Genomic DNA, 25,208 nt, shown 5'->3' on the forward strand with positions numbered 1-25,208 from the left:
TTCGGCGGACCTCCTGCGGACCTCCTGCAGGCTGCCGAAGCCGCGGGACCAGCGGAGCCTCCGCAGGCAAGCCGCCGAGGGCGGCAGGCAGGCTGCCCTCGTGGCGCCGGCAGAGCGCCCCCCACGGCTTGCCGCCCCAAGCACGCGCTTGGTGTGCTGGGGCCTGGAGCCGCCCCTGAATGCTGTGTATTTACCTTCCTCTATAAAGATCCCGTGTGCTTTGTAGGAGCACAACAGCTGGGCTGGTGGAGGGAGGATGTCTAGGCTTTTCTATAATGAATATTGATATCATTGGGATTAATATTCAAATCTTTCAATAAAGCTCCTGGGGTCTAAGATTTAGGAGTCATGCAAGTGAATTTCAGAAGGAACAGTGTGGGTTTATTTCCTTACCAATTAGACAAGCCAAGAGTGGTTTGTATTTGTCTTAGCTACTACATTTAGCCTGAAACAACTGTTCATGTGATTTTGTTTCAAGTAATAAAGCTCCAAATTTAAATAATCTCAAATCTTGTGGTTATATTATTGGAAACAAACAAACAAAACACTTTTTTAAAGTGTGTCTAATTTACTATTGACCACAGTAACATGAATGCATGAACTGACTATTAGCGTAGGGTTCTTGTTCCTACATATTCTGCCATCCAGCAACAAAACAGAGAAATTCCTCGGGCAGCTACTATGTCCAATAGGCTATTTTTGACCAATTCCGAAACGGAGAAAAAAATATTAAGTTTCACCGTGAGAATTATGTTAGTTTTCATCTTATTTTTTTAACTCACTTGGCAACTATAGTCAGTGTCCAGACCATCCCACAGACTCATGAACTGAGCTTTCATCATAGCTGTAGCTTCATGATCAGAACTTGAACGGCTTCGTAGAAAGGAATCTAAATGAAAGAGATTCAATCAGCATTATTTACCTTCACATTCAACCACAGCAACTATGTATTTCTCAACGGCAAATGTATAAGATTGTAACCACAAAAGAAAAATAATTTAGGACCAAGGAGAGAGATACTGACATTTTAATCAGATCTTCTCAGTTACATTATCTAAGCACTATATAAGTACACGAAATATCACATGAAACTGTTTCAGATTCTGTGAAATAATAATCAAAATATTGTAGAAAACCTAGGAGAAAAATCTGCATTTGCCAGTGTTTTACTTTATCAGGTATCTTACTAGCACTTCCTATATATAATTAGTATCTTAGGTAGCTTCCATTTCTAGATATTTTCATCCTTCCTCCTCATGCAGACTATCATGCTCCCTCTGAGAATATGACAAGCTAAGAAGCTATCAAAGGAGACTATTACAGCATAGTTGCATGTTTAATGTAAAGTGGCCCACTCACTTTTCATGCAGCATTTTAGCTCTACTAATCATCTCCAGAAGCATATACTGTTGTTAAAAGAGTTAGTAAGAGTGCTTCCAGAAGGAAAATAGATTGTCTTTAGAAAAAGACTCCACCATAAATATGAAATTAGAGAAAAGTGGCAGTTTCACTCCATGTTTCACAGTGAATCTTGCTTCTCCGTGTCCCATGTGTCATTTTAAGAAGTGCTTAGTGTAAGAGAAAATGACCAATTTTAACTGAAGTGTTCTTGTTTCACTTTGTTATGGATTCATGACTTCAATGTTAAAAAGACAAATCCTCATGCTCCTAACAAATAGCACCACTGCTTTCTCCCTAATCCTTATATAGATTTTTGTTTGTTTTAAATTTTCTTCCTTCCCCATTCTCGTTTGTTCTGTTAATTCTTTAACTTTATTTTTATTGTTTTATATAAAAAACAAATAAAACAAAAAATATAAATACATGCACAGGATGGAAATAGCATATTAATAACAAAATTCAGCATTCATTATTTGCAAAACTTGGAACAAACAAAATCACAAACAAAAACTGAACCCCGAAAGGTCATGAAGGGCATAACCTAGGAGTATCAGGGACTAATGCATACTAAACTGCAAAAGTATTCCATAGTTTCATGTGACCAGAAATCCTCATACTTTTTCCAAACGTTTCTATTAGTCTTTTTCCCAATAACGTAATAGTAGAATGCTCACTAAGCCAGCCTCCGTATGAGAGAAGGAACTGCAGATTTCCATTTTCTAAAAATAACTCTTTTGGCCACTAAAATAGTTACTGAAATCCACTTCTTAATGTTAATTGGTAATACCAACTTATCCTGCACCCCTAAAATACACAAGCTTGGAGGAGAAAAGATAGTGATAGAGTTTTTGAGAGAGCTCTTAATATGGTGTTCCAGAACACATGCATTTTTTGACTCGTGTAGAGGATGTGTGAAAGGTTGGCATGTGGTGTTTACATCTCCAACATTTGCTCTGTGTTGCCAATCTAGCCTTAGACAAACGTTCTGAAGTTCAGTAGTATCCATTTAATATCTTATTCTGTGAGGATCTCAGGGATAAAGAGCTTGAAGTATCTTTCACATTAAGCCAGAGAAGTGTGAAATTGGCCTTGATCCTGAGGCATGGGTTATCCTATAGTGGTATGAGAGGAAAATTAGTAACATTGGTTATAATCCTATTAATGCGTTGGAGGGTACCCCATGTATATGCAAAGGTAAGATTTTTCCGTAAGGGCATGGGTAGCCTATTAAGGGCTACAGAAGAAGAGCGGGAATGGCATGGCTAAGCCTCCTTCTATTTCAAACCAGGCTGGTGTATATGCAAAACCACTGGAGGGGAACTACCTTACATCAGGAAGCATTTGGAATGCTGGGTAATAAAGATTTAAATCCCATATAAATTGCACGATAAGCTTTTTATTCAAGCAAAGAGTGAGGGAGAGACCTTGAAAAGCAATAGACTAATGCTATATATCAATCTTAGATATTCATTTTGGCTATTTCTATTCTCCCCCAGTAAGAACAGAGGGAAAAGATGCACCTCTCTACATGATTGGAAATTTCTTTTAATATATAGTCCATATCTACAGAAGCAACTTTATGAAGATTAGGACAAATCTTAACTACCGAATAAGTTATTTCATTGCACATTTTAAAGGGAAAATACTGAAATTGAGAAGAAACTTTTTTGTTTGGGTGATTTAGCCATTGCTTGTGATTTTTTCCAGTTAATGCAAAAACCAGAGATATCTCCAAAAATGTCAACTACATTCAATAATGATAGGATTAGTTAATCGCACAAGTTAACTGTGATTAATCAACAACCCTAATTTTAAGGTGTATAACCTTACTTTAAAGACATATGTGTCTCCACTAATATTGTAATACCACATCTCTAGGCTGCTATCTGTGTTTATACATATGAGATACTGGTTAGTTTTGAGTGAATTTTTGCCTTCAACTGTGTCTAAGGGTGTCAGGTATACAAAAAGTTCTATAGTTAAATAAGTGTCTTCCAAAGTATATTTGTAACAGAAAACAAAAAAAACCTCACAGACTTAAAACAAGCCAATGTGGGCATGTTCAGATCCCTGACTGCTTCAGTTCCCTCTGTTCCTACCCTTCCTATATTATATAATAATATTCTAAACACAAATATATTTAAGTAATTTGATAAATCAAATATCAATTAGTACAAAATCTAAATATATATTTAAAAGTTTCATATTAATTGTATGTCAGATGTCCTGTAAAAATTGAATAACTAGTGCTATTTAAGGTTACATATCAGGAGTATGGATTGTTCCAAGGGATTTGTGGTTAGACATAACATGATCCATCAGAGGTTCTAGTGAAGAGGTTCTGTCTAGCTGTGCAAGTTGTGATGATCAGTGCAGATAATACTACAATCAATAGGTAGTGCTGTATCATCCAGTTTAGTGTTAATCTGTTACTCTCTCCAGTGCTATACAGTTGTTACAGCTCAGTTCCAAAAGGTGGTCAACGGAAGAGTTCAGCCTAGCTGGTTATCTGCTCGGAGTTGGAAGATTATATAAGTGAATATTACCATATCCACACGAATATATACGAAAAACAAACTGATTTCTAAATTTGTTGAGGTATGCTTTTCATGATGGGGAAAAAAAAATCTGCTATTTTTGGTCAAATCTGGTTTCAGTCTTTGAAGTGTCTGCCAAGTTTCAGAGGGGGGGGGTTTGCAGAATCTTGTGAAACCTGCTAAATCCACAGTGAAGGTGGAAGGGTACTTGGTGCTGCATCTGAAAGTGGTTCCCCATAGGATTTGCTATATGCCATTGAACGCAGGGGTCTTTTTGTTAAGATCAGAGGAGAAGTCAGAAAAAAAGAGAAATTCTGTGGCCCTTATACATAAGGTTTTAGCATTTCTGGCAGCATTCATTAACATTATTTTATCCTTGAACTTCAGCAGCTTGAAGATGATGGGTCAGGGCCTGTCAGATTCCTGCCTTCTAGTACCAGGCATCTGATGGGCCCTTTCAATAACTAATGGCAGCTGGGGTCCATGGTGATGTCTACCCCACACAAAGCAGAGCAGATTAAGTGAGGTCAATTAACCTGATTGGCTCTCCCCCAGGTGCAGCCAGTGCTTCAAAGATTGATTGATGATAGAGCCCCCTGAGAAGGAACATGCAGGGCAGATATACAAATCAGGAAGCTGGCAGCGGAAAGGAGCTGAAAGGGAACTGAGGTGTGTTTAAAGCTACAGAGCTAGATAGTCTGCAATTACTCCCTGGAAGGAAGGAGTTTGGGCTAGGAAACCCAGAGAGCAGGGGAGCCACAACAGAAGTAAGAAGGAGTCCAGGGAAACAGCAAGCAGACCATAGTTGCTGGACATACAGTCCTGGGACTGGAACCCAAATTAGCAGGCTGGGCCAGGTTCCTCTACCAACCATTGGGAAAGTGGAAGACAGCAGATGAAGACAGCTGATCCAGTGGGGCTTTGATAGCCTGGAAAGAAAGGACTACACAGTTACCTGGTCAGAGGGCTAAGTCATGAAGAGGGAGCACCTGAGTTCCAGAGACAGAGAGAACAAGGGGGAAACAGTGTGAGCAACTATCGGGGGGGGGAACAGACCTGGATGGAGTAATCCCCACAGCAGCCAAGACGAGGCACCCTAGCGGTGAGTGAAGCCCATTACAGGGGCCAATTTAAATATGGTATGGAGCAGCTTCTGAAGAAAGCTGATACTATCTTTCTCCTGAGCAAACCATTTGGGATTTGATATCCCATACATCTTTAGAGAGGCCACAAATATCCTTTGAGATTGAATCCTATCTGTCTGAGAAATTCTTTCAATGCCATGATATCCTAGGCTAGATTTTTCTGTGCTTCCCTTTTCAGCTGCTTCAGTGATTCAGGCTTAGGTCTTTCATTGCCTCACTTTTTCACTGGAAGCAGTTTGAAGATTATCCAGGAATCTAATTTACATTTATGACCAACTTATTCCCAATCTGCTAGGAAAGTAATTATAAGAGATGAACTGATATGTAGGGAGGTCTGGGACAAAGCAGATGTCTTCTTCACAGGTACCATATGACTGTTCTGTTAATTCTAACCACCCATTTCTTTGCAGTCTTCTAATTCCAAGCCCTTAGCTTCCTCAACGTTCTACCAGTGGAAGGTCTAGTTTAATCTGCCCAGGCCTTCCAGTGATAACTACGCATTTCAGGAAAGCCTTTTCTCTCTAAACATGAGCTTCCAAAAAGGTCCAACTTAACCCCAGGGAGAAAGAAAGAACGAACGAACAGTGGTGCTATACCCCACCAACATATATTTCCAGAATTGACACTTAAACTGGGAACTTCAGTTCACTGTGTTATTTCTCCTATAACTAACCCCAGGTGTAAATTCACAAACAGTAACTACTAATGCTGGAAAAGCTTTTAAGGAAAGGCTCTTTAAGAAAGACATTGTATAGAGATAAGAGTTAAATTTTAAGTGAAGTTATCAGAGGACTTCTGCAATATGAGACATGCTACTTTGCAAGGGGTGCTCTTCAATACTTTTTACGCTATTAAATCTTGTTTTATTACCATTTTGTTCTGTATGCCAATACAAATGTTTTCTGAGAATTAGTGATATCATCAGATACATCAACTTGCACTTTTTAATGTTGCATTTCTATGACTAAGAAAAAGGCATGTACGTTACCTATTTCATCGATAAAAATGATGGAAGGTTGGAGTTTTACAGCAAGGGAGAAGACAGCAGCAGCCAGTTTCTGAGACTCCCCATACCATTTATCAGTCAATGTTGAAGGCTGCAGATTAATAAATCGACAACCTGCTTCCTTTGCTGTAGCTTTGGCAATCAGAGTTTTACCACAACCTGGAGGGCCATAGAGAAGTACTCCTGAAAAATAACAGTATTAAAGTTTTAGGGTCACTGGAAGGAAGGAAAGACCCCAGTGTGACTAACATAGCCATGTATGAACTCACATTCTATCTAGATTTCCCTAAGGCTGGCATCTGAGTACCTTTCAGTAACTACCACCAAACTCCATGTACGCAATTTTCCTGCAATTATTTTATTGTCTTAATATTAAAAAAAGCAATAATTTCAAATTATTCAAGAGAGCTTTACCTTTGTTTCTTAGTGAAGAGTTAATACATAACAGCTCATTTTAAACTTAAGAAACATCTGAAGCTTTGTTTTGTGCCTATACAGTTATAAGTAACACTCTACATTACTATGATTCAAACAAGCTAGTGAGGGAAAAACAATTCAGTTTGGTTACTTGAGGCATTTGCTAGGGCTTTGTTTATAGTCACTCTACCTTCCTGAAAAAAAATCTGTAATGAGGTAGGGAAAGCCATACAAGATATTTTAAAAGCATTTTTTAAAAATTCCATGCATATTATTTAGAAGTACTTAATCTCAATTTTTTTTCTAAAATTAGTCAAACAGTTTATTACAGTTTCCTGTAGTGAACAGGTTTTCTTATTTAGTTAGACTTAAATAGGTGTTCTCTATAAACACAGCTGCAGAAGCTGGTGAGTTAGTTTTTTCTTAATTTAAATGTTTGAGGCTTTCTACATCTACATAAGGATAATTACTTAAGAGATGCATCTCCCAGCTTCATGATTAAATGACTGATCAAATTGAGGGACATGGTCTGTTTGGAAGGTCTACATAAATACTCCTTTCATCATCTTATTAAAGCACATGAGAGAACACCAATTTTCCAGCCACGATGAATTATTAACAGCGGACAATTTTGTATAAAACTGAAACATTTATTTCCAAGCAAAATGGAACTGAACATTTTAAAGGGACAATTGATAGATGTACACAGTAATTAATTATACAAAGAAGGCTTTCACATAATACAAAGAAAAGATGGAAGAGATATTTTCTATCAACAAGAAGCCTTATACTCTTGTCCTCCTATCTAACTACTTAGTCACAATTGCCTTGTACTCATGTACATGAAAGCAAAATTTGGACCTAAGAACTTCAGTGGAGACAGTTCAACTTTACAACACTATAAATAAGAGCAGGTTTTTGACCTTTTCTCTCTTAGGTTGTGTTAAGTTGGCAGTGAATTTATGTAACTAAACACCAGAGAAGGAGGGAGGAAGGGTCTACATAGTCACACTTGCATTCCCTTATTGCCTGGATTACTGGAAATCTGGGTCCGGGTCAAAAGGGACCTGCAAAATTAGCTTGCAGTAAATCTTCTCATTTAAGGCCTTCGTTTCTATCAGTGCACTGGTATCCTTATCAAAGTGTGAAAACATTTCCTAGCATATACCATAGAGCTATATCTGATCTCAGCAAAACTAAATGTAAAGAGCACACACACAAAAAACCCACCACCAGAAATCCAGAATTAATGCACAAGCTGGATGTCTCTTGGAAATGTGTATTTGGATTGGTAGAACATGGATGGATATGACTTCAATAAAAATCAACATTATATAATAACTGAAGACCGTTTGTGAAGTAGTGCAAAGATCTTAGACTAAACATAAACAAATGGCCATCTCACAAAAGAAATAAAAAGCCTCAGGCAATAAGCAAGAAGTGATTGTATAATGTCAATCCTCATAATTAGGGTGATAGAAAAACACCATTCTGAGGAATTACACTTTAAATATCAGGTTGTGATTTGACCCTTCTCCTTAACACAAGGCTATTATTGATAATACCCAACTTGTCTGGAACAGTCATTTTGAAAGCATAAATTTTAAATACTTTTTTTTGTCCTAGAAAGTCATTACAATTTTTGTTAATAAAAGAAACCACAGACAAGTTATATCTAGAACAGTGGTTCTCAAACTTTTGTACTGGTGACCCCTTTCCCATAGCAAGCCTCCAAGTGCGGCACCCCCTCCATAAATTAAAAACACTTTTAAAATATATTTAACACCATTACAAATGCTGGAGGCAAAGTGGGGTTTGGAGTGGAGGCTGACAGCTCGCAACCCCCCATGTAATAACCTTGCGTCCCCCTAAGATGTCCCAACCCCCAATTTGAGAACTCCTGATCTAGAATGCTTTCTCCTTACCTTTTGGTGGCTGCAAGAGTCTGGAATTCTCAAACAAATGTTTCTTCTTGATAGGTAAAATGACTGTGTCCTTCAGATCTGTAATGACATCATCTAAACCTGCAATATCACTCCAGGTTACCTGATGTACAAAAACAGTATTGGAAAAAAAGTTAATGTATGTATCATACCCACAGCCAGCAAACATAACCCTGATTCCCAGATGGCCTCCAAGGAATCATTAAACAAACAACAACAACAAAAGGCACTGTGAAATCTCATATTCAAAACCACGTAAATTTAATTTTTATATATAATGTAACAAAATGCAGAGAAAAATGCAGGTTTCTCTCTATGATGCAGTTAAGATTTCCTGGTAGAAAATTATTTTCCACTTGGGACAATGATGAGCTTTTAAAATTTCAAAGTTCTATATTTATGAAAATATAATTCCTAGTTGAAGGATAGATTTGACTACCAATGACACTATTAAGAGCTTCCATGTATCAAATGTTGCACTATTTTATACATACATAAAGTTCCAAACTTCTTATAGGAGTAATGAGAGGAAAATGAGCAGTGAATATAGTGTCTTACATGCATGCTAAGAGGGTCTACTAGATGTGCGGCAATGCTCATTTCATATTCAGTAAGCTTGACATTTTTCACCCCAATCTGCTTCATTAGTTTTTCTGCCTAGAAAGAGAGAACAGAAGCCATGAACATTAGAAAAAGAAAATGGTTAAATAGTTTAAAACCAGACTTTAAGCAGTTGCTATTTTGGGGGTTGGAAGTTAGGAGCTAGAAACGAGATAGGAAGTCATTCGTTCAATATGGCTTGAGTCCTTTGCAATAAAAAGGCATTACTGTCTATCTACTCAGTGGCCTATGTGAAGCTAATTAATTAATGGTCTCCATTTCTGACAAATGTCACATCAAAAAATTACATAGACAATACTTTGAGTGCCACTCACAGCAGACACATCCAAGACTGAAAAGGCATAAAAATCCTGCTTTGTCTCAGTCCTTCAGAACTGGCACATTAATGGGTGGTGGCTACCACTTCCCACAGCTCCCATTGCCTGGGAATGGGGAACTGTGGCTACTGGGAGCTGCAGGGGGCCGTGCCTGCGGACAGTCAACATAAACAAAATGTCTCGCAGCCCATGTTCGGATTACCCTGATGGGCTGCATGCCGAAAGTTGCCGACCTCTGCAGTAGGGGGTACTCCTCCCTCTGCCTGTATAAAAGCACTGCCCCAGCAGTATAAAGAAGTTTGCATTAAAGACACAGTCTGTTAAATGATGCTGGAGAGTGGTCCTGACCACTTCTTATCAAACAAAGAACCCATGAAGGGAGTTAACTCTAATTAGTTTGGCCAAGATGATGGGATAAGTATACGCCATTTATCTAGAGGTCCTTTGCACCAAGGCACTATGTAAAATACAAAATTGCAGTTGGATATGCTAGTGTTCACTTCCCGTCTTAAACCAGGGCTTGAAAAAGTTATACCAATTACTAATCAAAAGACTAAACTTTAGATAGATGCAAGAGACTTAGGAGGGAGGAAATGAAATAGCCAGGTCCAGGTTATCCCACTGCTTCCCAGAAGTACCGGGAATGGGGAGGATGTGGGATTGCTACTAGGGTGCTATAGACAGATTCTGCTTGAAGACTATCAGCCTCTGGTTAGTAGGTGACCGAAATTTAAAACTCCAACCACTCTACCCACTGAGAAGGCTTTTGTCTCTGTCTCTTCCCTCCTGTCCAGAGCATCTTAGCTGCTGTAGAGAATCATAGAAATGTAGGGCTGGAAGGAACTTCAAGAAGTCTTCAAGTCCAGCCCTCTGAGCTGTGGCAGAACCAAGTAAACTTAGACCACCCCTGACAGGTGTTTGTCCAACCTGTTCTTAAAAATCTCCAATCATGGGGATTCCACAACCTCTCGAAGCCTAATCCAGATCTTAGCTACCCTTTTAGTTAGCAAGTTTTTCCTAATATCAAACCTAAATCTCTCTTGCTGTAGAGTAAGCTCAGTACTACTTATCCTATTTTCAGTGGATATGAACAATTGATCACTGTCCCTTTTTTTTTTTTTAAACAGCTCTTAACATACTTGGAAGACTTATCAGATCTGCTCCTGCTCTTTCTCCTCCTCCCCCCCCCCCAATCTTCTTAAGAAGAAACACACTCAGGTTTTTAACCATTCCTCAAAGGAAACCTGACCTAAACCTTTTATCATTTTTGTTGCTCTCCTCCTGATTCTCTCCTAAAGTGTGGTGCCCAGAATTGGGCACAATACTCCAGCTAAGGTCTCACCAGTGCTGAGTAGAGCAGGACAATTACCTCCCATGTCTTATATGACACTCCTGTTAATACACCCCAGAAATAGATTAATTCGCAGCTGCATCACAACGTTGATTCAATCTGTGATCCACTATAACCCCTTTTCAGCATACTTCCAGCTAGCCAGTTATTCACCATTTTGGAGTTGTGCATTTGATTTTTTTCCTTTGTAAGTGAACTACTTTGCACTTGTCTTTACTGAATTTCATCTTGTTGATTTCAGAACAATTTTCCAATTTGTCAAGGTCATTTTGAATTATAATCCTGTCCTCCAAAGTGCTTGCTACCACTCCCAGTTTGGTGTCATCTGTAAATTGTATAAGCATACTCTCCACTCCATTATCTAAGTCATTCATGGAAATATTGACTAGTGCCAGAGCCAGAACTGACCCCTGCGGGACACCACTAGATATGCCACGCCGCCCTCCCCTCCCATTTGACAGCAAACCATTGATAACTACTCTTTTAGCTAGTTGTACACCCATCTTGAAATCATTTCATCTGGACCACATTTTCATACTTTGCTTATGAGAATGTCATGTGGGACTGTGTCAAAAGCCTTATGAAAATCAAGACATATCATAGACAGCTTCCTCCCTATCTACCAGGCAATAAACCTGCCAAGGAACAAAATTAGGTTGGGTTTGGCAAGATTTGTTGACAAATCCATGTTAGTTATTCTTTATCCCCATTATCTTCCAGGTGCTTATGAATTAATTGTCTAATAATTTGTTCCAGTATCTTTCCAGGTGTCAAAGTAAGGCTGCTCTGTCATTCCCTGGGCCCTCTTTGTTCCCCTTTTTAAAAGACAGGTACTCTGTTTGCCCTTCTCCAGTCTTCTGGGACCTCACCCGTTCTCTAGAAGTTCTCACAGATAATTGCTAAGGGCTCCCGGATTGCTTCAGCTAGTTCCTTAAGTACCTAGGATGAATTTCATTAGGTTCTGCCGACTTGAATACATCTACCATATCTAAATACTCTAATCTGGTCTTTTCTATTTTGGCTTGCCTCCAGTCTCCCTTGTTAATATTTCTTGTGTTGAGTATCTGCTCACCATTAACCTTTTTAGGGAAGATTGACGCAAAGTAGGCAATGAACACCTCAGCTTTCTTGATGTCATCTGTTATTAGCTCTTCTTTTCCTGCTAAGTAGAGGACTTACACTTTCCCCATCCTTTCTTGTGCTCCTATGTATTTAAAGAATCTCTTCTTATTGCCTTCTGTCACTTGATAGGTGTAACTCATGTGCTTTAGTATCAGAGGGGTAGCCGTGTTAGTCTGGTTCTGTAGAAGCAGCAAAGAGTCCTGTGGCACCTTATAGACTAACAGACGTTTTGCAGCATGAGCTTTCGTGGGTGAATACCCACTTCTTCAGATGCAAGTGGGTATTCACCCACGAAAGCTCATGCTGCAAAACGTCTGTTAGTCTATAAGGTGCCACAGGACTCTTTGCTGCTTCATGTGCTTTAGCCTTTCTGTTTTCATTCCTACATGTTTGTGCTATTCTTTTGTACCCCTCTTTAGCAATTCATCCATGTCTCCACTTTTTTTGTAGGATTCCTTTTTGATTTTTTTCAGGTAAAGAGCTCCTGATGGAGCCATACTGGCCTCTTATTATTCTTCCTATCGATCCTACATCTGCTATGACTGCCTATATTAACTCAAATTCCCCCAAAGCTGCAGCAGTACCAGAGAATTAGACTGTTTCTTTAGTTTTACAGCTGCTCACAAAGTTTTAAACAGCAGCAGTGAGACAGAGTATTAATTTCACCCTGCTGCTAATTAAGCAAAGCTATTAGCTGCATAAAAGGTAGTGTAGCTGTCTGCAGACTTGAGGAAGACAACACTGCATCACTTTACGTTTGGAAGGTTTTCACAACCATATGAGCTAGAAAGTTGATTTTAAACTAAAGTTTAAATTTTGCAGAGTTCGACACCTTAGGCCATAATACCTGACAGAGAAATGTTCCCACTCATTTCTACTGAGTGGGTTCTTTCAATCCCTGTCCTAAATGTGCTTCAGCAGTTGGTGAACTGGCTTCTGTGCATATACAGAGTGGTTTGTATAAAAGTGCTCTTAGAAAGCAAAAAAATTTGAAAGTTTGGTCTTACCTGTTTCTGGGCTTCCACTTTTTGCTTCCTGGTTGGATCAATTGCATCTACCATCCATTTAATGGTAAAATAAGTTACCGCACCAAATATCGTCAAACGGAAAATTAAACCAACAACTTCATTCCGACTCAGGGGGCGAGAAAAGGCTTCAGCATGAACCATTTTGATTTAATACTAAACAGAAGTCAGAAGAAAAAAGCTTTAGCCTTGAAAAATATGCACTTTATTTTCTTTAAAAAACATTTTAGAAATATTTATCCACTTATGTAACAGTTAGATTATTTTTACAGTGGTGGCACAAGCGCATATGTAACTTCTTGCTAAACTAATTAGTTAAATCTGGAACTAAACAACTAAAGGACACACTTGTGATTGACAATATGTAAACTTATGATCATCCTCAAACTGGAAACAGAAGCACAAAAATTAGAATGGAAAGGGTTAAATGCTTAGTCAACATCGGGTTTCATTTTCACCTCTGTTAGAGTACAAAAGACAACCAGTTGAATCCTTGCTTCTGTATTTTAATGTATTCAAGAAGGTCCTCATTTCAGAAAAGTTGTTTCCTAAAAATTTTGCCTTCCTTTCAACCATACAACATCTTACTAATAGGAACATGCCACATTTTAGTTCCAAGTTTAGCCCATTCCTATTCAAGACTGCTGTTTTATTGCTGTGATTTAACAACATCAAAAATGTTGACTCAAAAAGACAAGGAAAAGAACTGCCTGTTAAAGAAAGATATAACACAGTATTTCAAACTTCTTCCTCTACTACTTTTGTATGTGTCTCATTGTCACATTTTTAAGACCTGTAGTCCACATTTGGGTATTAGAAAGTAGAGAATTGTAGGCTGGATCCATTACAAGACATCTGTACTCTTGATTTGTACAGTTCCCCAGAAGGTTGTAAATGCTGACTTTGTAGCAGACTTAACTACAGTATTTTCTATTGTTGGCTTCTCTGAAGCCAACCTTTATCCCTTGATAAAGTTCCTTTAGGCGATGCAGTCTCCATCATATGGAGACGTGTGACACCATATGGAGAAGTAATAAATTCTCCTGGTCCTAACATGTTAAAAAAAAAATAATAATCAGATTTGGAATCTGGGGGTCAGTGGAAGGATACCATCTATGGGTATGTCTACATTACAGCAGCACAGCTATGGTGCTGCAGCTATTCTGGAGTGTGTGGACTCTTCCTACATCAACAGAAGGGTTTTTTTCCCCATCGATGTAGGTAATCCACCTCTGAGAGGCGGTAGCTAGGTCAGTGAAAGAATTCTTCTGTTGACCTAGCTGCTTCTCCAGTGAAGGAAATCTCAACTTAAGGCATCACATGGTTGCAAAATTTCACAGCCCTCAGCAAGGTAGCTTGGTCAATGTAGTTTTTAGGTGTAGACCAGGACTATGTGCTACTGAACTAGGAGGGTCTCAAGTATGAAAACTTTCAGCAGCCTCATTCAGCCACTGATGCCTTCCTTTTTAGGGCAGTGGTCGCCAACCTGTCGATCCTGGGGACTCTCCCAGTCAATCGCAATCTCTGGCCGCTGCAGTGCAGCAGAGCTCCCTGCCTGCCGCGGCCCCACGCCGCTCCTGGAAGCAGCCAGCATGCCCCCGCTGCCTGGAGGAAGGGACCAGGGGTCTCTAGGCACTGCTCCTACCTGCAAGCACCACCCCAAAGCTCCCACTGGCCACAGTTCCCTGTTCCCGGCCAATGGGAATTTTGGGGGCAGCACGCAGAGCCACATGTCCCCCTCCCCCACTCAGGGGCCACAGGGGCACGTTGGTCCCTTCTGGGAGCGGTGTGGGGCCGCGACAGGCAGGGCGCCTCCTTTAGCCTTGCTGCGCCGCTGACAGAGGTAACCCCAACCCCTCCCGGAGCCAGTACTCCAAACCCCCTCCTGCACCTCAAACCCCAGCCCTGAGCCCCCTCCCATAGCCAGCACCCCATACCCCCTCCTTCATCCCAACCCGGAGCCCCCTCCTGCACCCAAACACCCTCCCAGATCTTGTACCTCTCACCCGCTCCTGCATACCAACCCCTGTCCCAGGATCAGCCCAGAGCCCCCTCCCACACTGCGAACTCCTCGTTCCCAGCCCAGAGCCCGCACCCCCTCCCAAACTCCTGCCCCATCCCGGTTAGAGTGAGGGTAGGGGAGAGCAAGCAATGGGAGGGCACCCTTTGGGGAGCAGGGTGCCTCAGGGAAGGGGCCTCAGGGAAGATCCTGGGTTGCCCTTAAATTCAAAAAGTGATCTTGAGTATAAAAAAATGGGAGACCAGTGGTCTCGGGTGACGGAATAAGAGATCCTTTAGCAACATGAACCATTTCTGCTGCTTCATGGCTGAGTTCCAAACTGAGCTGACAGCCAGGGCCAAACTGGATGATTTAGAACCAAAGTACCCTTATTTTTTTTCCTCACCTGGCTAACTGCTATTCAGTCATACATGCAAAGATCCTGTACTCATGTTAAGACAGTGATGCTATTCTGTTCTGCGTGACTGACATATATGGATTCAGCAGACCGCAATAAAAGAACACTACAGTTCAATGCCTACCCGAGGACTGCTAGAGCTGGCTAACATGTTCTAATACTGAGCACTAAAACAATTTTTAATTAAACTCTTTTAAAGTCATCTTTACTTTTAGGAATATATTTTACTCTTAAATTTCCAAGTATATATACTTACACATGAGATAAAGCCTGCCTTTTTAGGAGATTAACTCATTAGAATCATGTAGACAGTTTGATTTTGTTAAACTTGGTTTGTTGAAGCAAAGGGCATAAAAATAATCACTCAACACCAAAGAATCTCCAATAAGATGCTTATTTAGCAATCCCTGCATGATCAAATCACTTGCAGTGAAATACTACACTGTAAGAAAAGCTTTTAAACTGAAAACTGGCTTTTTTGTTAATTTTTCTAAACTATATCTCTACCTCGATTTAACGCGACCCAATATAACACGAATTCGGATATAACACGGTAATGCAGTGCTCCGGGGGGGAGGGGCTGCGCACTCCGGTGGATCAAAGCAAGTTCAATATAACACGGTTTCACCTATAACGCGGTAAGATTTTTTGGCTCCCGAGGACAGCGTTATATCGAGGTAGAGGTGTATTTTAAGACCTTTTGCCCAATGTATTTTAGTGGATTTTTCTGTCAGTTCACTGAGAAAGAGTTGAACGTTTGATTAACTGCTCTAAGAAAGTTTTGTCTGTCCAATGGCTGCATTTTAATTTTGTTTGTTGTTGCACCATTCTACCTGCCTGTACAAGAGCCTTCTACAAGCATACAAAACTGGGCAGCTGCTCTGGTTTCTCTTGCTCTCCCAAGACATACTTTGCTTATCTTCTCATAAAAAAAATTGACTCTCTCCATGGACATCTTTGCAAGAGCAAATGCTCCTCTTTTCAAGATGTAAGCTGAGTGCTTTTATTCAGGACCTTCCCTCTCTTCCATTTGCTATATTTTCCTGGTAAATTATAAACTCTTTAGATCAGGGAGCATCTTTTTGTTTTATTGCTACAGTACCTAATACAATGGAGACCTGATCCATAACTGTAGCCTCTGAGCTGCTACCACAAAACAAAGCATACTGGCAACCACCTTACCTCAAACCCTTTTAGGCATTTCCTCCTCCTAAAATGGCTCCAGTGCACACCATGGATTAAATGAGGGGGCTCAAATATCTGTGTACTTCATAACCTTCTCTTGGAATCATAGAATACCAGGGTCGGAAAAGACCTCAGGAGGTCATCTAGTCAAACCCCCTGCTCAAAGCAGGACCAATCCCTAAAGGGCCCCTCAAGGATTGAACTCACAACCCTGGGTTTAACAGCTCAATAGTTTGAGCATTGACCTATCCCTCTCCCCTTTCCATCATCCCCTCTTTAATCAGCAGTTATGAGTGCCAAAATCATTGGTAATCAAGTCTTCAGAATCTGTCACAGTAATACCAATCACCTCAATACAGCCCTTGGCTATCTTAAATCCTAATCCCTAAACAGGCCCCCTGGCTCGCTTATAATGGAAGTCTTCATTAAGTTACACATAGTTTCTTACATAAATGTAAAAAAAAAGGTACTAATAGTGTCATTTCTCTTTCCGATAATAATAATATAAAAATAACATTGTTTTTATTGTGGCAAAATTGTCTGAAAAGAGTCAGAGACCACACCAAGCACATCAGGAGGTCACAAGATTGGAGGAGAGGTTACAGCATGCCTTCTCTGCTTTTAAAACATCCAGGGTCTCTCATGGGACTCTCCCCAAATAATCTGCCCAATATCAAAAGCATATAAAGACTATAGGATATACACTAGAGGGCAGGTACAGTAGCACAAACTAACATTCCATGCAAAGAACCACTGCTTTTTGCATGTGCACTTTAGTAAATGAGGAAAGGGTTTAAGGTCATAGAAAACTCTGCCAATACATGTTAAAAATGTGCTCCATAGGAGAACTGCTCATTCAACATGCGCCGTTTGGAAGCATGTATGTGCATTGAACAGTTAAATTAGCTATACCAATTCTGCTTAGACTGTCAGTAAAAAGTGCTAAAAAAAAGTTGTACACCACCAAAAATAGTACAGTGGTACATAAAACCATGTTGAATTTTAATCCTAATAACTCAGTCAAATCAAAACATGTTTTTCATCTGACTCCTTACAAACATTTCTAACTAAGGCCTATTTTCCTGCCAATTTCAGCTTTTTATCTCCCAGCTGTTATGGCACCTCTACCCTGATATAACGTGACACGATATAAGGCGGGTTCGCATACAAGGTGGTAAAGCTCTGACACACTTCTCTGAGCAGTGTGTTAAGGGGGCCGGGCCAGTCCGGGGCAGAGGGCTTTGATAAGGGGTAGAGGGTCTTGGGGGCAGTCAGGGGCTTCCCCCCCCCAGGGTCTGGGGGCAGGAGCTGTGGGAGGGCACTTTTGGAGGCCCCGCAGTCCCAGAGTGGCCCAGGGGATTAGCGTGTCGCTCGGGAAAGGGGGCTTGGGGGAAGGGGTCCCTCCCGCACTCACCAGCAGTGGTGCCACCAGAGAGTGCAGGGAGGTTGGGGAAAGGACACCCTCTGCACTCACTAGTGGCGGGAAGCAGAGCAGCCCAGCCCCAGTCAGCTCCACTCCGCCAGCTCCCAGCCGTGGCGCTCTACTTCCCGCCAGCCAGGTGAGTGCAGGACCTTTCCCCAGCTGCCCCCCAGCGACACGGTGAGTGTAGGGGGCATCCTTTCCTCAACCTCCCCGCACTCACTGGCAGCGGAGCAACGCAGCTGGGAGGTGGCGGAGTGGAGCGGGCTGGGGCCAGGCTACTCTGCCTCCCGCCGCTGCTGGTGAGTGCCGGGGGAGGGGGGTTGATAGGGGTCGAAGCAGTCAGGGGACAGGAGGGTTGGGTAGGAGGTGGAGTCCTGGGGGTGATCAGGGACGGGGGTCTCTGGAGGGGGCGGTCAGGGAACAAGGAACGGGGGGGAGCAAAGCAAGTTCGATATAACGCAGTGAGATTTTTTTTATCTCCCCAGGACTGCGTTATATTGGGGTAGAGGTGTACTTTAAAAAAAAAAAAACGGAGAGATTTGTTTTTATAATTGGTAAATTTATTTTCCCCTCACCTCTCCTCATCTGGAAACTGTCAAACCACTTTTTGTTTTTATTTTACACATGCCCGAGATCACCAGTTCACCTTCAACCAAAGTCTAAACCCAGAATATTTTGATCTAATACAAGAAAGCTTGATAGTGTTAAATGGGGGCATTTATAACTGGGAAACAGATGTAACTCAACATACATACAACAACAGTAGGCCTAACTGTCAAATAGTTATTGGGGTACTGGACTTCATTTCTATCTGAGGGCAGATGACATCAATTACGTATGGTTTAGTCCCTATTGCAGGTTAATCCAAAAACCATGCTGTAAATTTGCCAGAAGCTCATAGGGAAACCCTAAAAAAAGAAGAGCTCGCACCAACCCCTTTCTTTAGTATTTGGGTGAACTAAAGGATTCTCTCAAGCAACATATAGACTCTTCCCATCAGGGTGGATTTGATTTAAATCAGTAGTCAGGAAGACTCAATTTAATCATGGATTTCTACATAAAAGTGCATTCTTGTTCATTGTTATAACCTTAATACATATTCTTCACAATTCAGAAAGAGATGAGCCCCAAACTGGGTCTCTTTTAAGGCCTGCTGCTATTATAGGTTTTCCCTTCCAGTGAGAGAATGGTATAGTAGATCTCAAATCAATGAAAGCTGTGCTCAGAAAGACCTCAAGACTTCTAGAATACACTGCTCAAACAGTTTCACTTTTGTTTCTACCCTCTCTTCTCCCATTTATTTTGACTTCTCCTTGTCCAGATCTATTCCACCCAATTTAAATAAAAAAATCCATTTTTTTTAAATCACTGATTTTTATCCGTGCTGTTTCCCACAAAGTGTGAACATCATAGGCTGATCACCATTGTGGGCCTACACTGTCCATTCACGCCAAAATGGGTAAGGTAGGAAAACACAAAAGCGGCAAAGTCGGGAGACGTCAGGTCTATTCCTAGCTCAACTGCAGACCACCTATGCAACCCTGTGCAAGTAATTTAATCTCTACAGACTTCAGTTCCCTATCTGCAAAACAGGAGCGACGGGGTATTGGGACGATTCCAGAGTATAAAGTGCTTTAAAAACTGAAGACAGAGGAGACTATAGGGGCACAATATTATCGCCAGTCACTGAAGGGCACAATAGCGCGGGCACCTCTCGAGCAAGGTGGCCGCTGACTGCGGAAGCAGCACCGGCTGCCCGGAGAGGACCCGGAATGACCTCTGGAGCCCCGGGACAGAGGCGGGCGAGAAATGATGCAGCAGGAGGGCAGGGACTGGAGCACCGGGCCCGGGCGGCGGGGGAAGGAGCATCCGGGCCCGGGGGCAGCCCCGGCGATGTAGTGCCGGGTGGGTGGGTGGCGAGCGGGAAGCACCGTCCCGCTCTCCCTCCCCCACCCCGAGCCGCGGGAAGCGCTAGTAAGTGCGGGACTCCCCCGCCGGTGACCGGCCCGGCCCGGCCCCCAGCCCGCTCCGCGCGGGACACTCACCCGAGCCAGGCGGCAGCGTGAGGCGGCGGGTCACGGGCGGCGCGCGCCAGCCGGAAGGGAGGGAGGAAGGAAGCAGCCGGCCCCGGCGGCGAGGGCCTGTTAACTCCCTCCCCCAGCCCTGCAGCAGGAGGCCCCGCACAAAGGTTCCGCCTTGGCCGGCCGCGCACGGGGCAGAGGGGCGCGGGGCGGGCGGGCAGCCCGGCTTCTCTCCGCCAGTACCGACAGCTGGAAGCCGACGCAGACCCTGCCGCTGCCCATGGGGAGCTGCCGGCCCCAGGGATCCCGGCAGCCACCCGCGGCCGGATGGGCCCCCAGCTGCGGGGCTCGCTCGGCGCCGCCCCGGGCTGCGCGGCCGAGGCCCTTTCGCCGCCGACAGGCGCGACAACCTTGGGCTGCGCAATGATGCCTCTGCCCCCCCGGCAAGTCACGCTGCCGCCGCGCTGAGGGGGAACCGGCCCCGCCGCGGCAGCCTGGTCCTGCGTGCTCATTGCTACAGACTCGGACACCAGTTCTCTGCCCCGCGCTCGCCGTCCCGCGGCACATCGCTGGGACAGCCCCAAGCCGCACTACCCGCTGCGCCCTGAGGTGCCCCAGCCGCGCCTGCCAGAGTCTCCTGCTCCCGGCGACAACGGTTCCGCCTTTTTCAATATACAACTCGGTTAAATCTAAACGTACGGTCAGATGTAAATAGTACAAGTGCTGCTGCAATAATTGAATAATTCATTGTCCTATGTAATTGCATAAAGACCTGCATTTTAAATGGTACGTGGAACTGCTGCGGAATTTAGCTCTGACTTGATGTAGAACACACCCGCCCTTGATTACTATCCACGTTGTACAGATTAAAAAATGTAGGCCCAGAGAGGTAAAATTAGTTGTTGAAGGTCACACAGGAAGTAAGTGACAGGGCTGGGAATGTTCTTTCCCAACAGTTCTTTCCTAGTCCTCAGTTCTAGCATCTATATACCAACATACTACTTTCCTAATGCACTTAGCTGTATGAAAACATATGTATTGCAAGTTACTTGATATAGATCAACTAATCTACTCAGAACAAGCAGTTAGAGGTATATAAATTATTAATGATTGTCTCTGATCCTCTGACACTTATACATGCTTAACTTTATGCGCAAGTACTCTCATTGACTTCATTGGTGTTCCTCATGCTCATAATGTTAAGCAGATACATATATCTTTTTAAGACTGGGACCTATCCTATTTGAGCTGTGTCTTATCACATGGAGAAAAATGGATTCCATAAGCATGCTTCAGCCATCTGGCTTATAAGAACAGCCATACCAGGTCAGACCAAAGGTCCATCTAGCCCAGTATCTGTCTACCGACTGTGGCCAATGCCAGGTGCCCCAGAGGGCATTGCCTAACAGGCAATGATCAAGTGATCTCTCTCCTGTCATCCATCTCCATCCTCTGACGAACAGAGGCTAGGGACACTATTCTTACCCATCCTGGCTAATAGCCATTTATGGACTTAGCCACCATGAATTTACCCAGTTCCCTTTTAAACATTGTTATAGTCCTAGCCTTCACAACATCCTCAGGTAAGGAGTTCCACAAGTTGACTGTGCGCTGCGTGAAGAAGAACTTCCTTTTATTTGTTTTAAACCTGCTGCCTATTAATTTCATTTGGTGACCCCTAGTTCTTGTATTATGGGAATAAGTAAATAACTTTTCCTTATCCACTTTATTAATTAAATTTAAAAATCGGCTTCCCAAATAATATGGGATAGATCCTTAGCTTGCTGACTTCAATGGAGTTATGACAATTTACACCAGCTGAGGATCTTTCCCTATTTAACTTCTAATTTAAAATTGACTGAAATATTATTCCAAGTGAAGGTATAGTAGCTTTATGCTAAAAGTACAATAATTGTATGATTACAAACTATAATAACCCAATAAATAAAAAGTTAAAAATCTTATTCCAAGTACAGAAAATGTGTATTTTAGTTTGTCACCAACTTCACTTCTAAGGTTTGACAGTCGTCTATCAGATTCTTCTAACATTACTCTCCCATCTTTCAAAAACATCAAATTGTTTTGATTCTCCGTCCACCCAAAAAGGAATGTGTCCGTATGGTTCACTCCCAAATCCATCAGTGACACTCTTAGTATTAGGCATGATGGGGTGGGGTTGCTTGTCAAGAACAAGATTATCCCCAGGGGAGGAGCATTCTGCTCCCAAAGTATTTCTATCTCCTGCTGGCTCAGAACCGAAATTCACATCTCCTATTTGATAATGTAATTCCAGGCTGGGCACATTTGTTATTAATATTATCCTTATTTCTCTGGTTTTGATAAAGGGAAGAGACTTGAAAAATATGTCTGCGGTTTTCTGACCAAAAAAAAGGGTATCGTTTTTATGGAAGGGGTTTAACTTGGTGGATGTGAGTGGATTGAAGGTTACAGCATCAAATCTCGCTAAGATTTTATATAGCTAGTGATATATAAAATTTAAGGAAACTACTTAATCAAGAAACATTTATTGTTTGTTTTTTAATTTACTGCCTCAGCTGTCTGTTTACTGCAGGACCATCTACTAGTTTAAAAAAAGTAAGGGTAAAAAGTTAAGATTTTAATACACTAACCTTCTGTGTTAGTTATATATGCTAAATAAACCTAAAAAGAAAGGTCTGAGTAGGTCTTGCCTTGAGTAAAAACTGTCCATGCCTTTTAGATACAGTTGCTGTGTAATACTTTGTGAAGTCTGAAAGATGAACTAGTGAAAATCATTTTTGTCTTCCTTCACTCTCCTTCATACCCCTACCCCACTACAGCCTTTTCTTCTGGTCCAAATCTTAAATTTTGTACAATTGTTATAACTTAGATAATTTTTTCACATTGTATGCCTACCTAACAGCCACATAATACAACAGGTATAAAATCAACAAAGTGCACATATTAAACAATAGGTGTCTGACCAGCACATGCATAATAATAATACAATAGCTGTCTGACTAGCAAAACCATAATAAAATAGTTGTGTGACCAGAATGCATAGCAAAAACAGTTTAACACTTCAAACACCGTATTAGTCTAAAAACGTTTCCTAGCGTTAAGTGGGACACTCAGTACCACATATGTAAACAATTCTAATTTGGTAATACAAAGCTATTTTACTAGCAGAGAACAAATATTTAATATTAATAATGAACAAACAAACGTGTTATAGCTTATGTATCTCGTAACCTACTTACTTGGTTTTATTCAAACTTTCCAGAAAAATATGTATCTTTGTTCAGACCCACACTATGAGAAGTATCAGTTAAAAAGCATTTTTGACAGAAGTTGAGAGGTGGAAACAGGGACTTGCAATGGAATGTTTCTTACAACCTTAACAATATATATTTCATTATTACCTTTTAATTGAAAAGACAACATAAGTGAGAGTTAACAAAGATTCTTTAGTGTGATCTTCACAAATATATCTCCATATTGCTTTGGGGGGTGGAATAATGACCTCAGATCTGGAATTCATCAGTCATGAAGTAAGGAAGTGTGGTTTGAAATGTTAATTCTCAATTCCCACAAACGCAGATTGATAGATGAGGCATAAAATGGTTCCAGATGCTACAGTTTCCAAACTATTCATCTGTGCTCACTTTTCTCTATCTCTATAACCTGGAGCAATTTTACTGTAAGTAGGCCACCTGCATTCTCAGATTTACCTGAATATGGAAAAATGCCCTTGAATATGTTTGGAAAATGGTGGGTTGACACTTAATCTCATTTCTAAAAATCTGAAAAAAAGCTGGGTTTCTAACCCTAAAAGCAAGCAGCTTGACTAAGTGATCAGTGCAAATATGTATGGAAAGATGTTTGGAAGATACCTCATTAAATGAAATTGTCATTACAGGCTCTTCACTCTTCCATTTCACAAGTACTCTATTAGAAGGCGGACTGGAACCCTTTCAGTGTAATTTAAATAAAGGAAAAAATGGTCTTGCAGCGAAAGCACAGAACAGTGACCCAGGAGATTTTGGCTCTTTTCCTGGTTCTGACCTGATATCTTGTGTGCCCTTAGGCAAGTTAGTAATCATCGTTTCAGCTTTAGCCTGATCGGCAAAGTGGTGGTGAGGAGATCTAACTTACGGGTCTTGTAATGCTTAACTCATTGACATTTGTAAAATACTTTGAGATCCTCAGATGGAAAGTGCTATATAAATAAGTGGAAAGTATATTATTTATTAACTACACTGGGAGAAAGCTTTTGCTTTAGGAGTTCATTTTTTTAATGAAGTAACCATTTTAATACTTACCCCCTAATGTCTCATGTCTCTCATGGAGCCCTGAGGACCTTTCTGATTTATTATTGTGCTTTTCACCAACCTTCTACTTTTGGTGCCTTATGTCATAATTCTTCTGCTCAAAGAGAAGTATATGGAACTTCCTTTAGAACTGCAGCTGCTGTAAGGTGCCCTTCAGGACTGGATCAGCACCCAGTGTCCCAAGGACCAAGGAGCCATAAAAATGTGGCTTACAGCTTTCTTTGCAGCCTCTTCTTCCTCCCCTCCCCCCCCAATCTACACTGGGCATCAGACAGCCAGTCCTGAAAATGTGGACCACTATTCCTCAGTTGTTATCTGCAGTTCGAACACCTGTTAGAAATTCAGATTTTTTCCCTTGGTTTCCTAGGTCTTTAAGATATTCAAACATTATTCATCCACCAAGAAGCTACAGTGGCAGCTCCTGCTATTTATTCTTGTATCTTATTCTACTTGGGCATTATTTTCCCAGTTAACTCCAAATTAATTATTAAATTTCCTTTCTTACTTACATTTTTTCTTCATGTAACCTGACTCCGCAATTAGCTCTTAATTCTTTTACTTTACATTACTTGTGGTTACTTTGTGTTCTTTTCATGTCCACTGATCCTCACTGTAGCTCTTATCTTCACACTCTGCCCAGATGACTCTCCTCCAGCTCCTTCCCCATCCCCTCACCCACCACATCTGAATGTTGTTTTCCAAAAGACTTTTTTCCCCAACTTCTGTCTAGTTGCCATGGTGCATCCTGATGGAATGTTGCCAGAAGCCCCAGCCACCCAGCTCAGAATCTTGTTTTAAAGGAAAATCATACACTTTACTGCTCAACTTTTCAAACTTTTTCATATCGTGTACCATTAATAGACTGTCTAATGTATCACTTTTTCTCACATTCACAACTGCATGAACCACGTCCCTTCATGATCATATAGACCACTTCCCCTCCATTTCCAGATCACATTACATCCCC

At 41.5% G+C, this 25,208-nt stretch overlaps 1 protein-coding gene across 2 annotated transcripts in view; it reads right to left on the reverse strand.

The window, feature by feature from the left end:
• ATAD1 (ATPase family AAA domain containing 1) overlaps window positions 1-24,893 on the reverse strand; it is a 39,008-nt gene extending 14,115 nt beyond the window's left edge. The window contains exons 1-6 of one of the 2 annotated variants that reach the window (XM_045025597.1): window positions 24,751-24,893; window positions 12,868-13,041; window positions 9,008-9,106; window positions 8,432-8,552; window positions 6,072-6,272; window positions 783-889 (exon numbers count right to left, since the gene is read on the reverse strand). In XM_045025597.1, the coding sequence (XP_044881532.1) occupies window positions 783-889; window positions 6,072-6,272; window positions 8,432-8,552; window positions 9,008-9,106; window positions 12,868-13,029 (690 nt within the window). In that variant the 5' untranslated portion in view covers window positions 13,030-13,041; window positions 24,751-24,893. Of the gene's footprint in view, window positions 1-782; window positions 890-6,071; window positions 6,273-8,431; window positions 8,553-9,007; window positions 9,107-12,867; window positions 13,042-19,955; window positions 20,223-24,750 lie in introns of those variants that run through there. The other variant, XM_045025596.1, reaches the window with a different exon arrangement.
• Window positions 24,894-25,208: the final 315 nt, after the last annotated feature.

This window comes from Mauremys mutica, chromosome 7 (assembly GCF_020497125.1).
Source record: "Mauremys mutica isolate MM-2020 ecotype Southern chromosome 7, ASM2049712v1, whole genome shotgun sequence".
Lineage (NCBI taxonomy): Eukaryota > Metazoa > Chordata > Testudines > Geoemydidae > Mauremys > Mauremys mutica.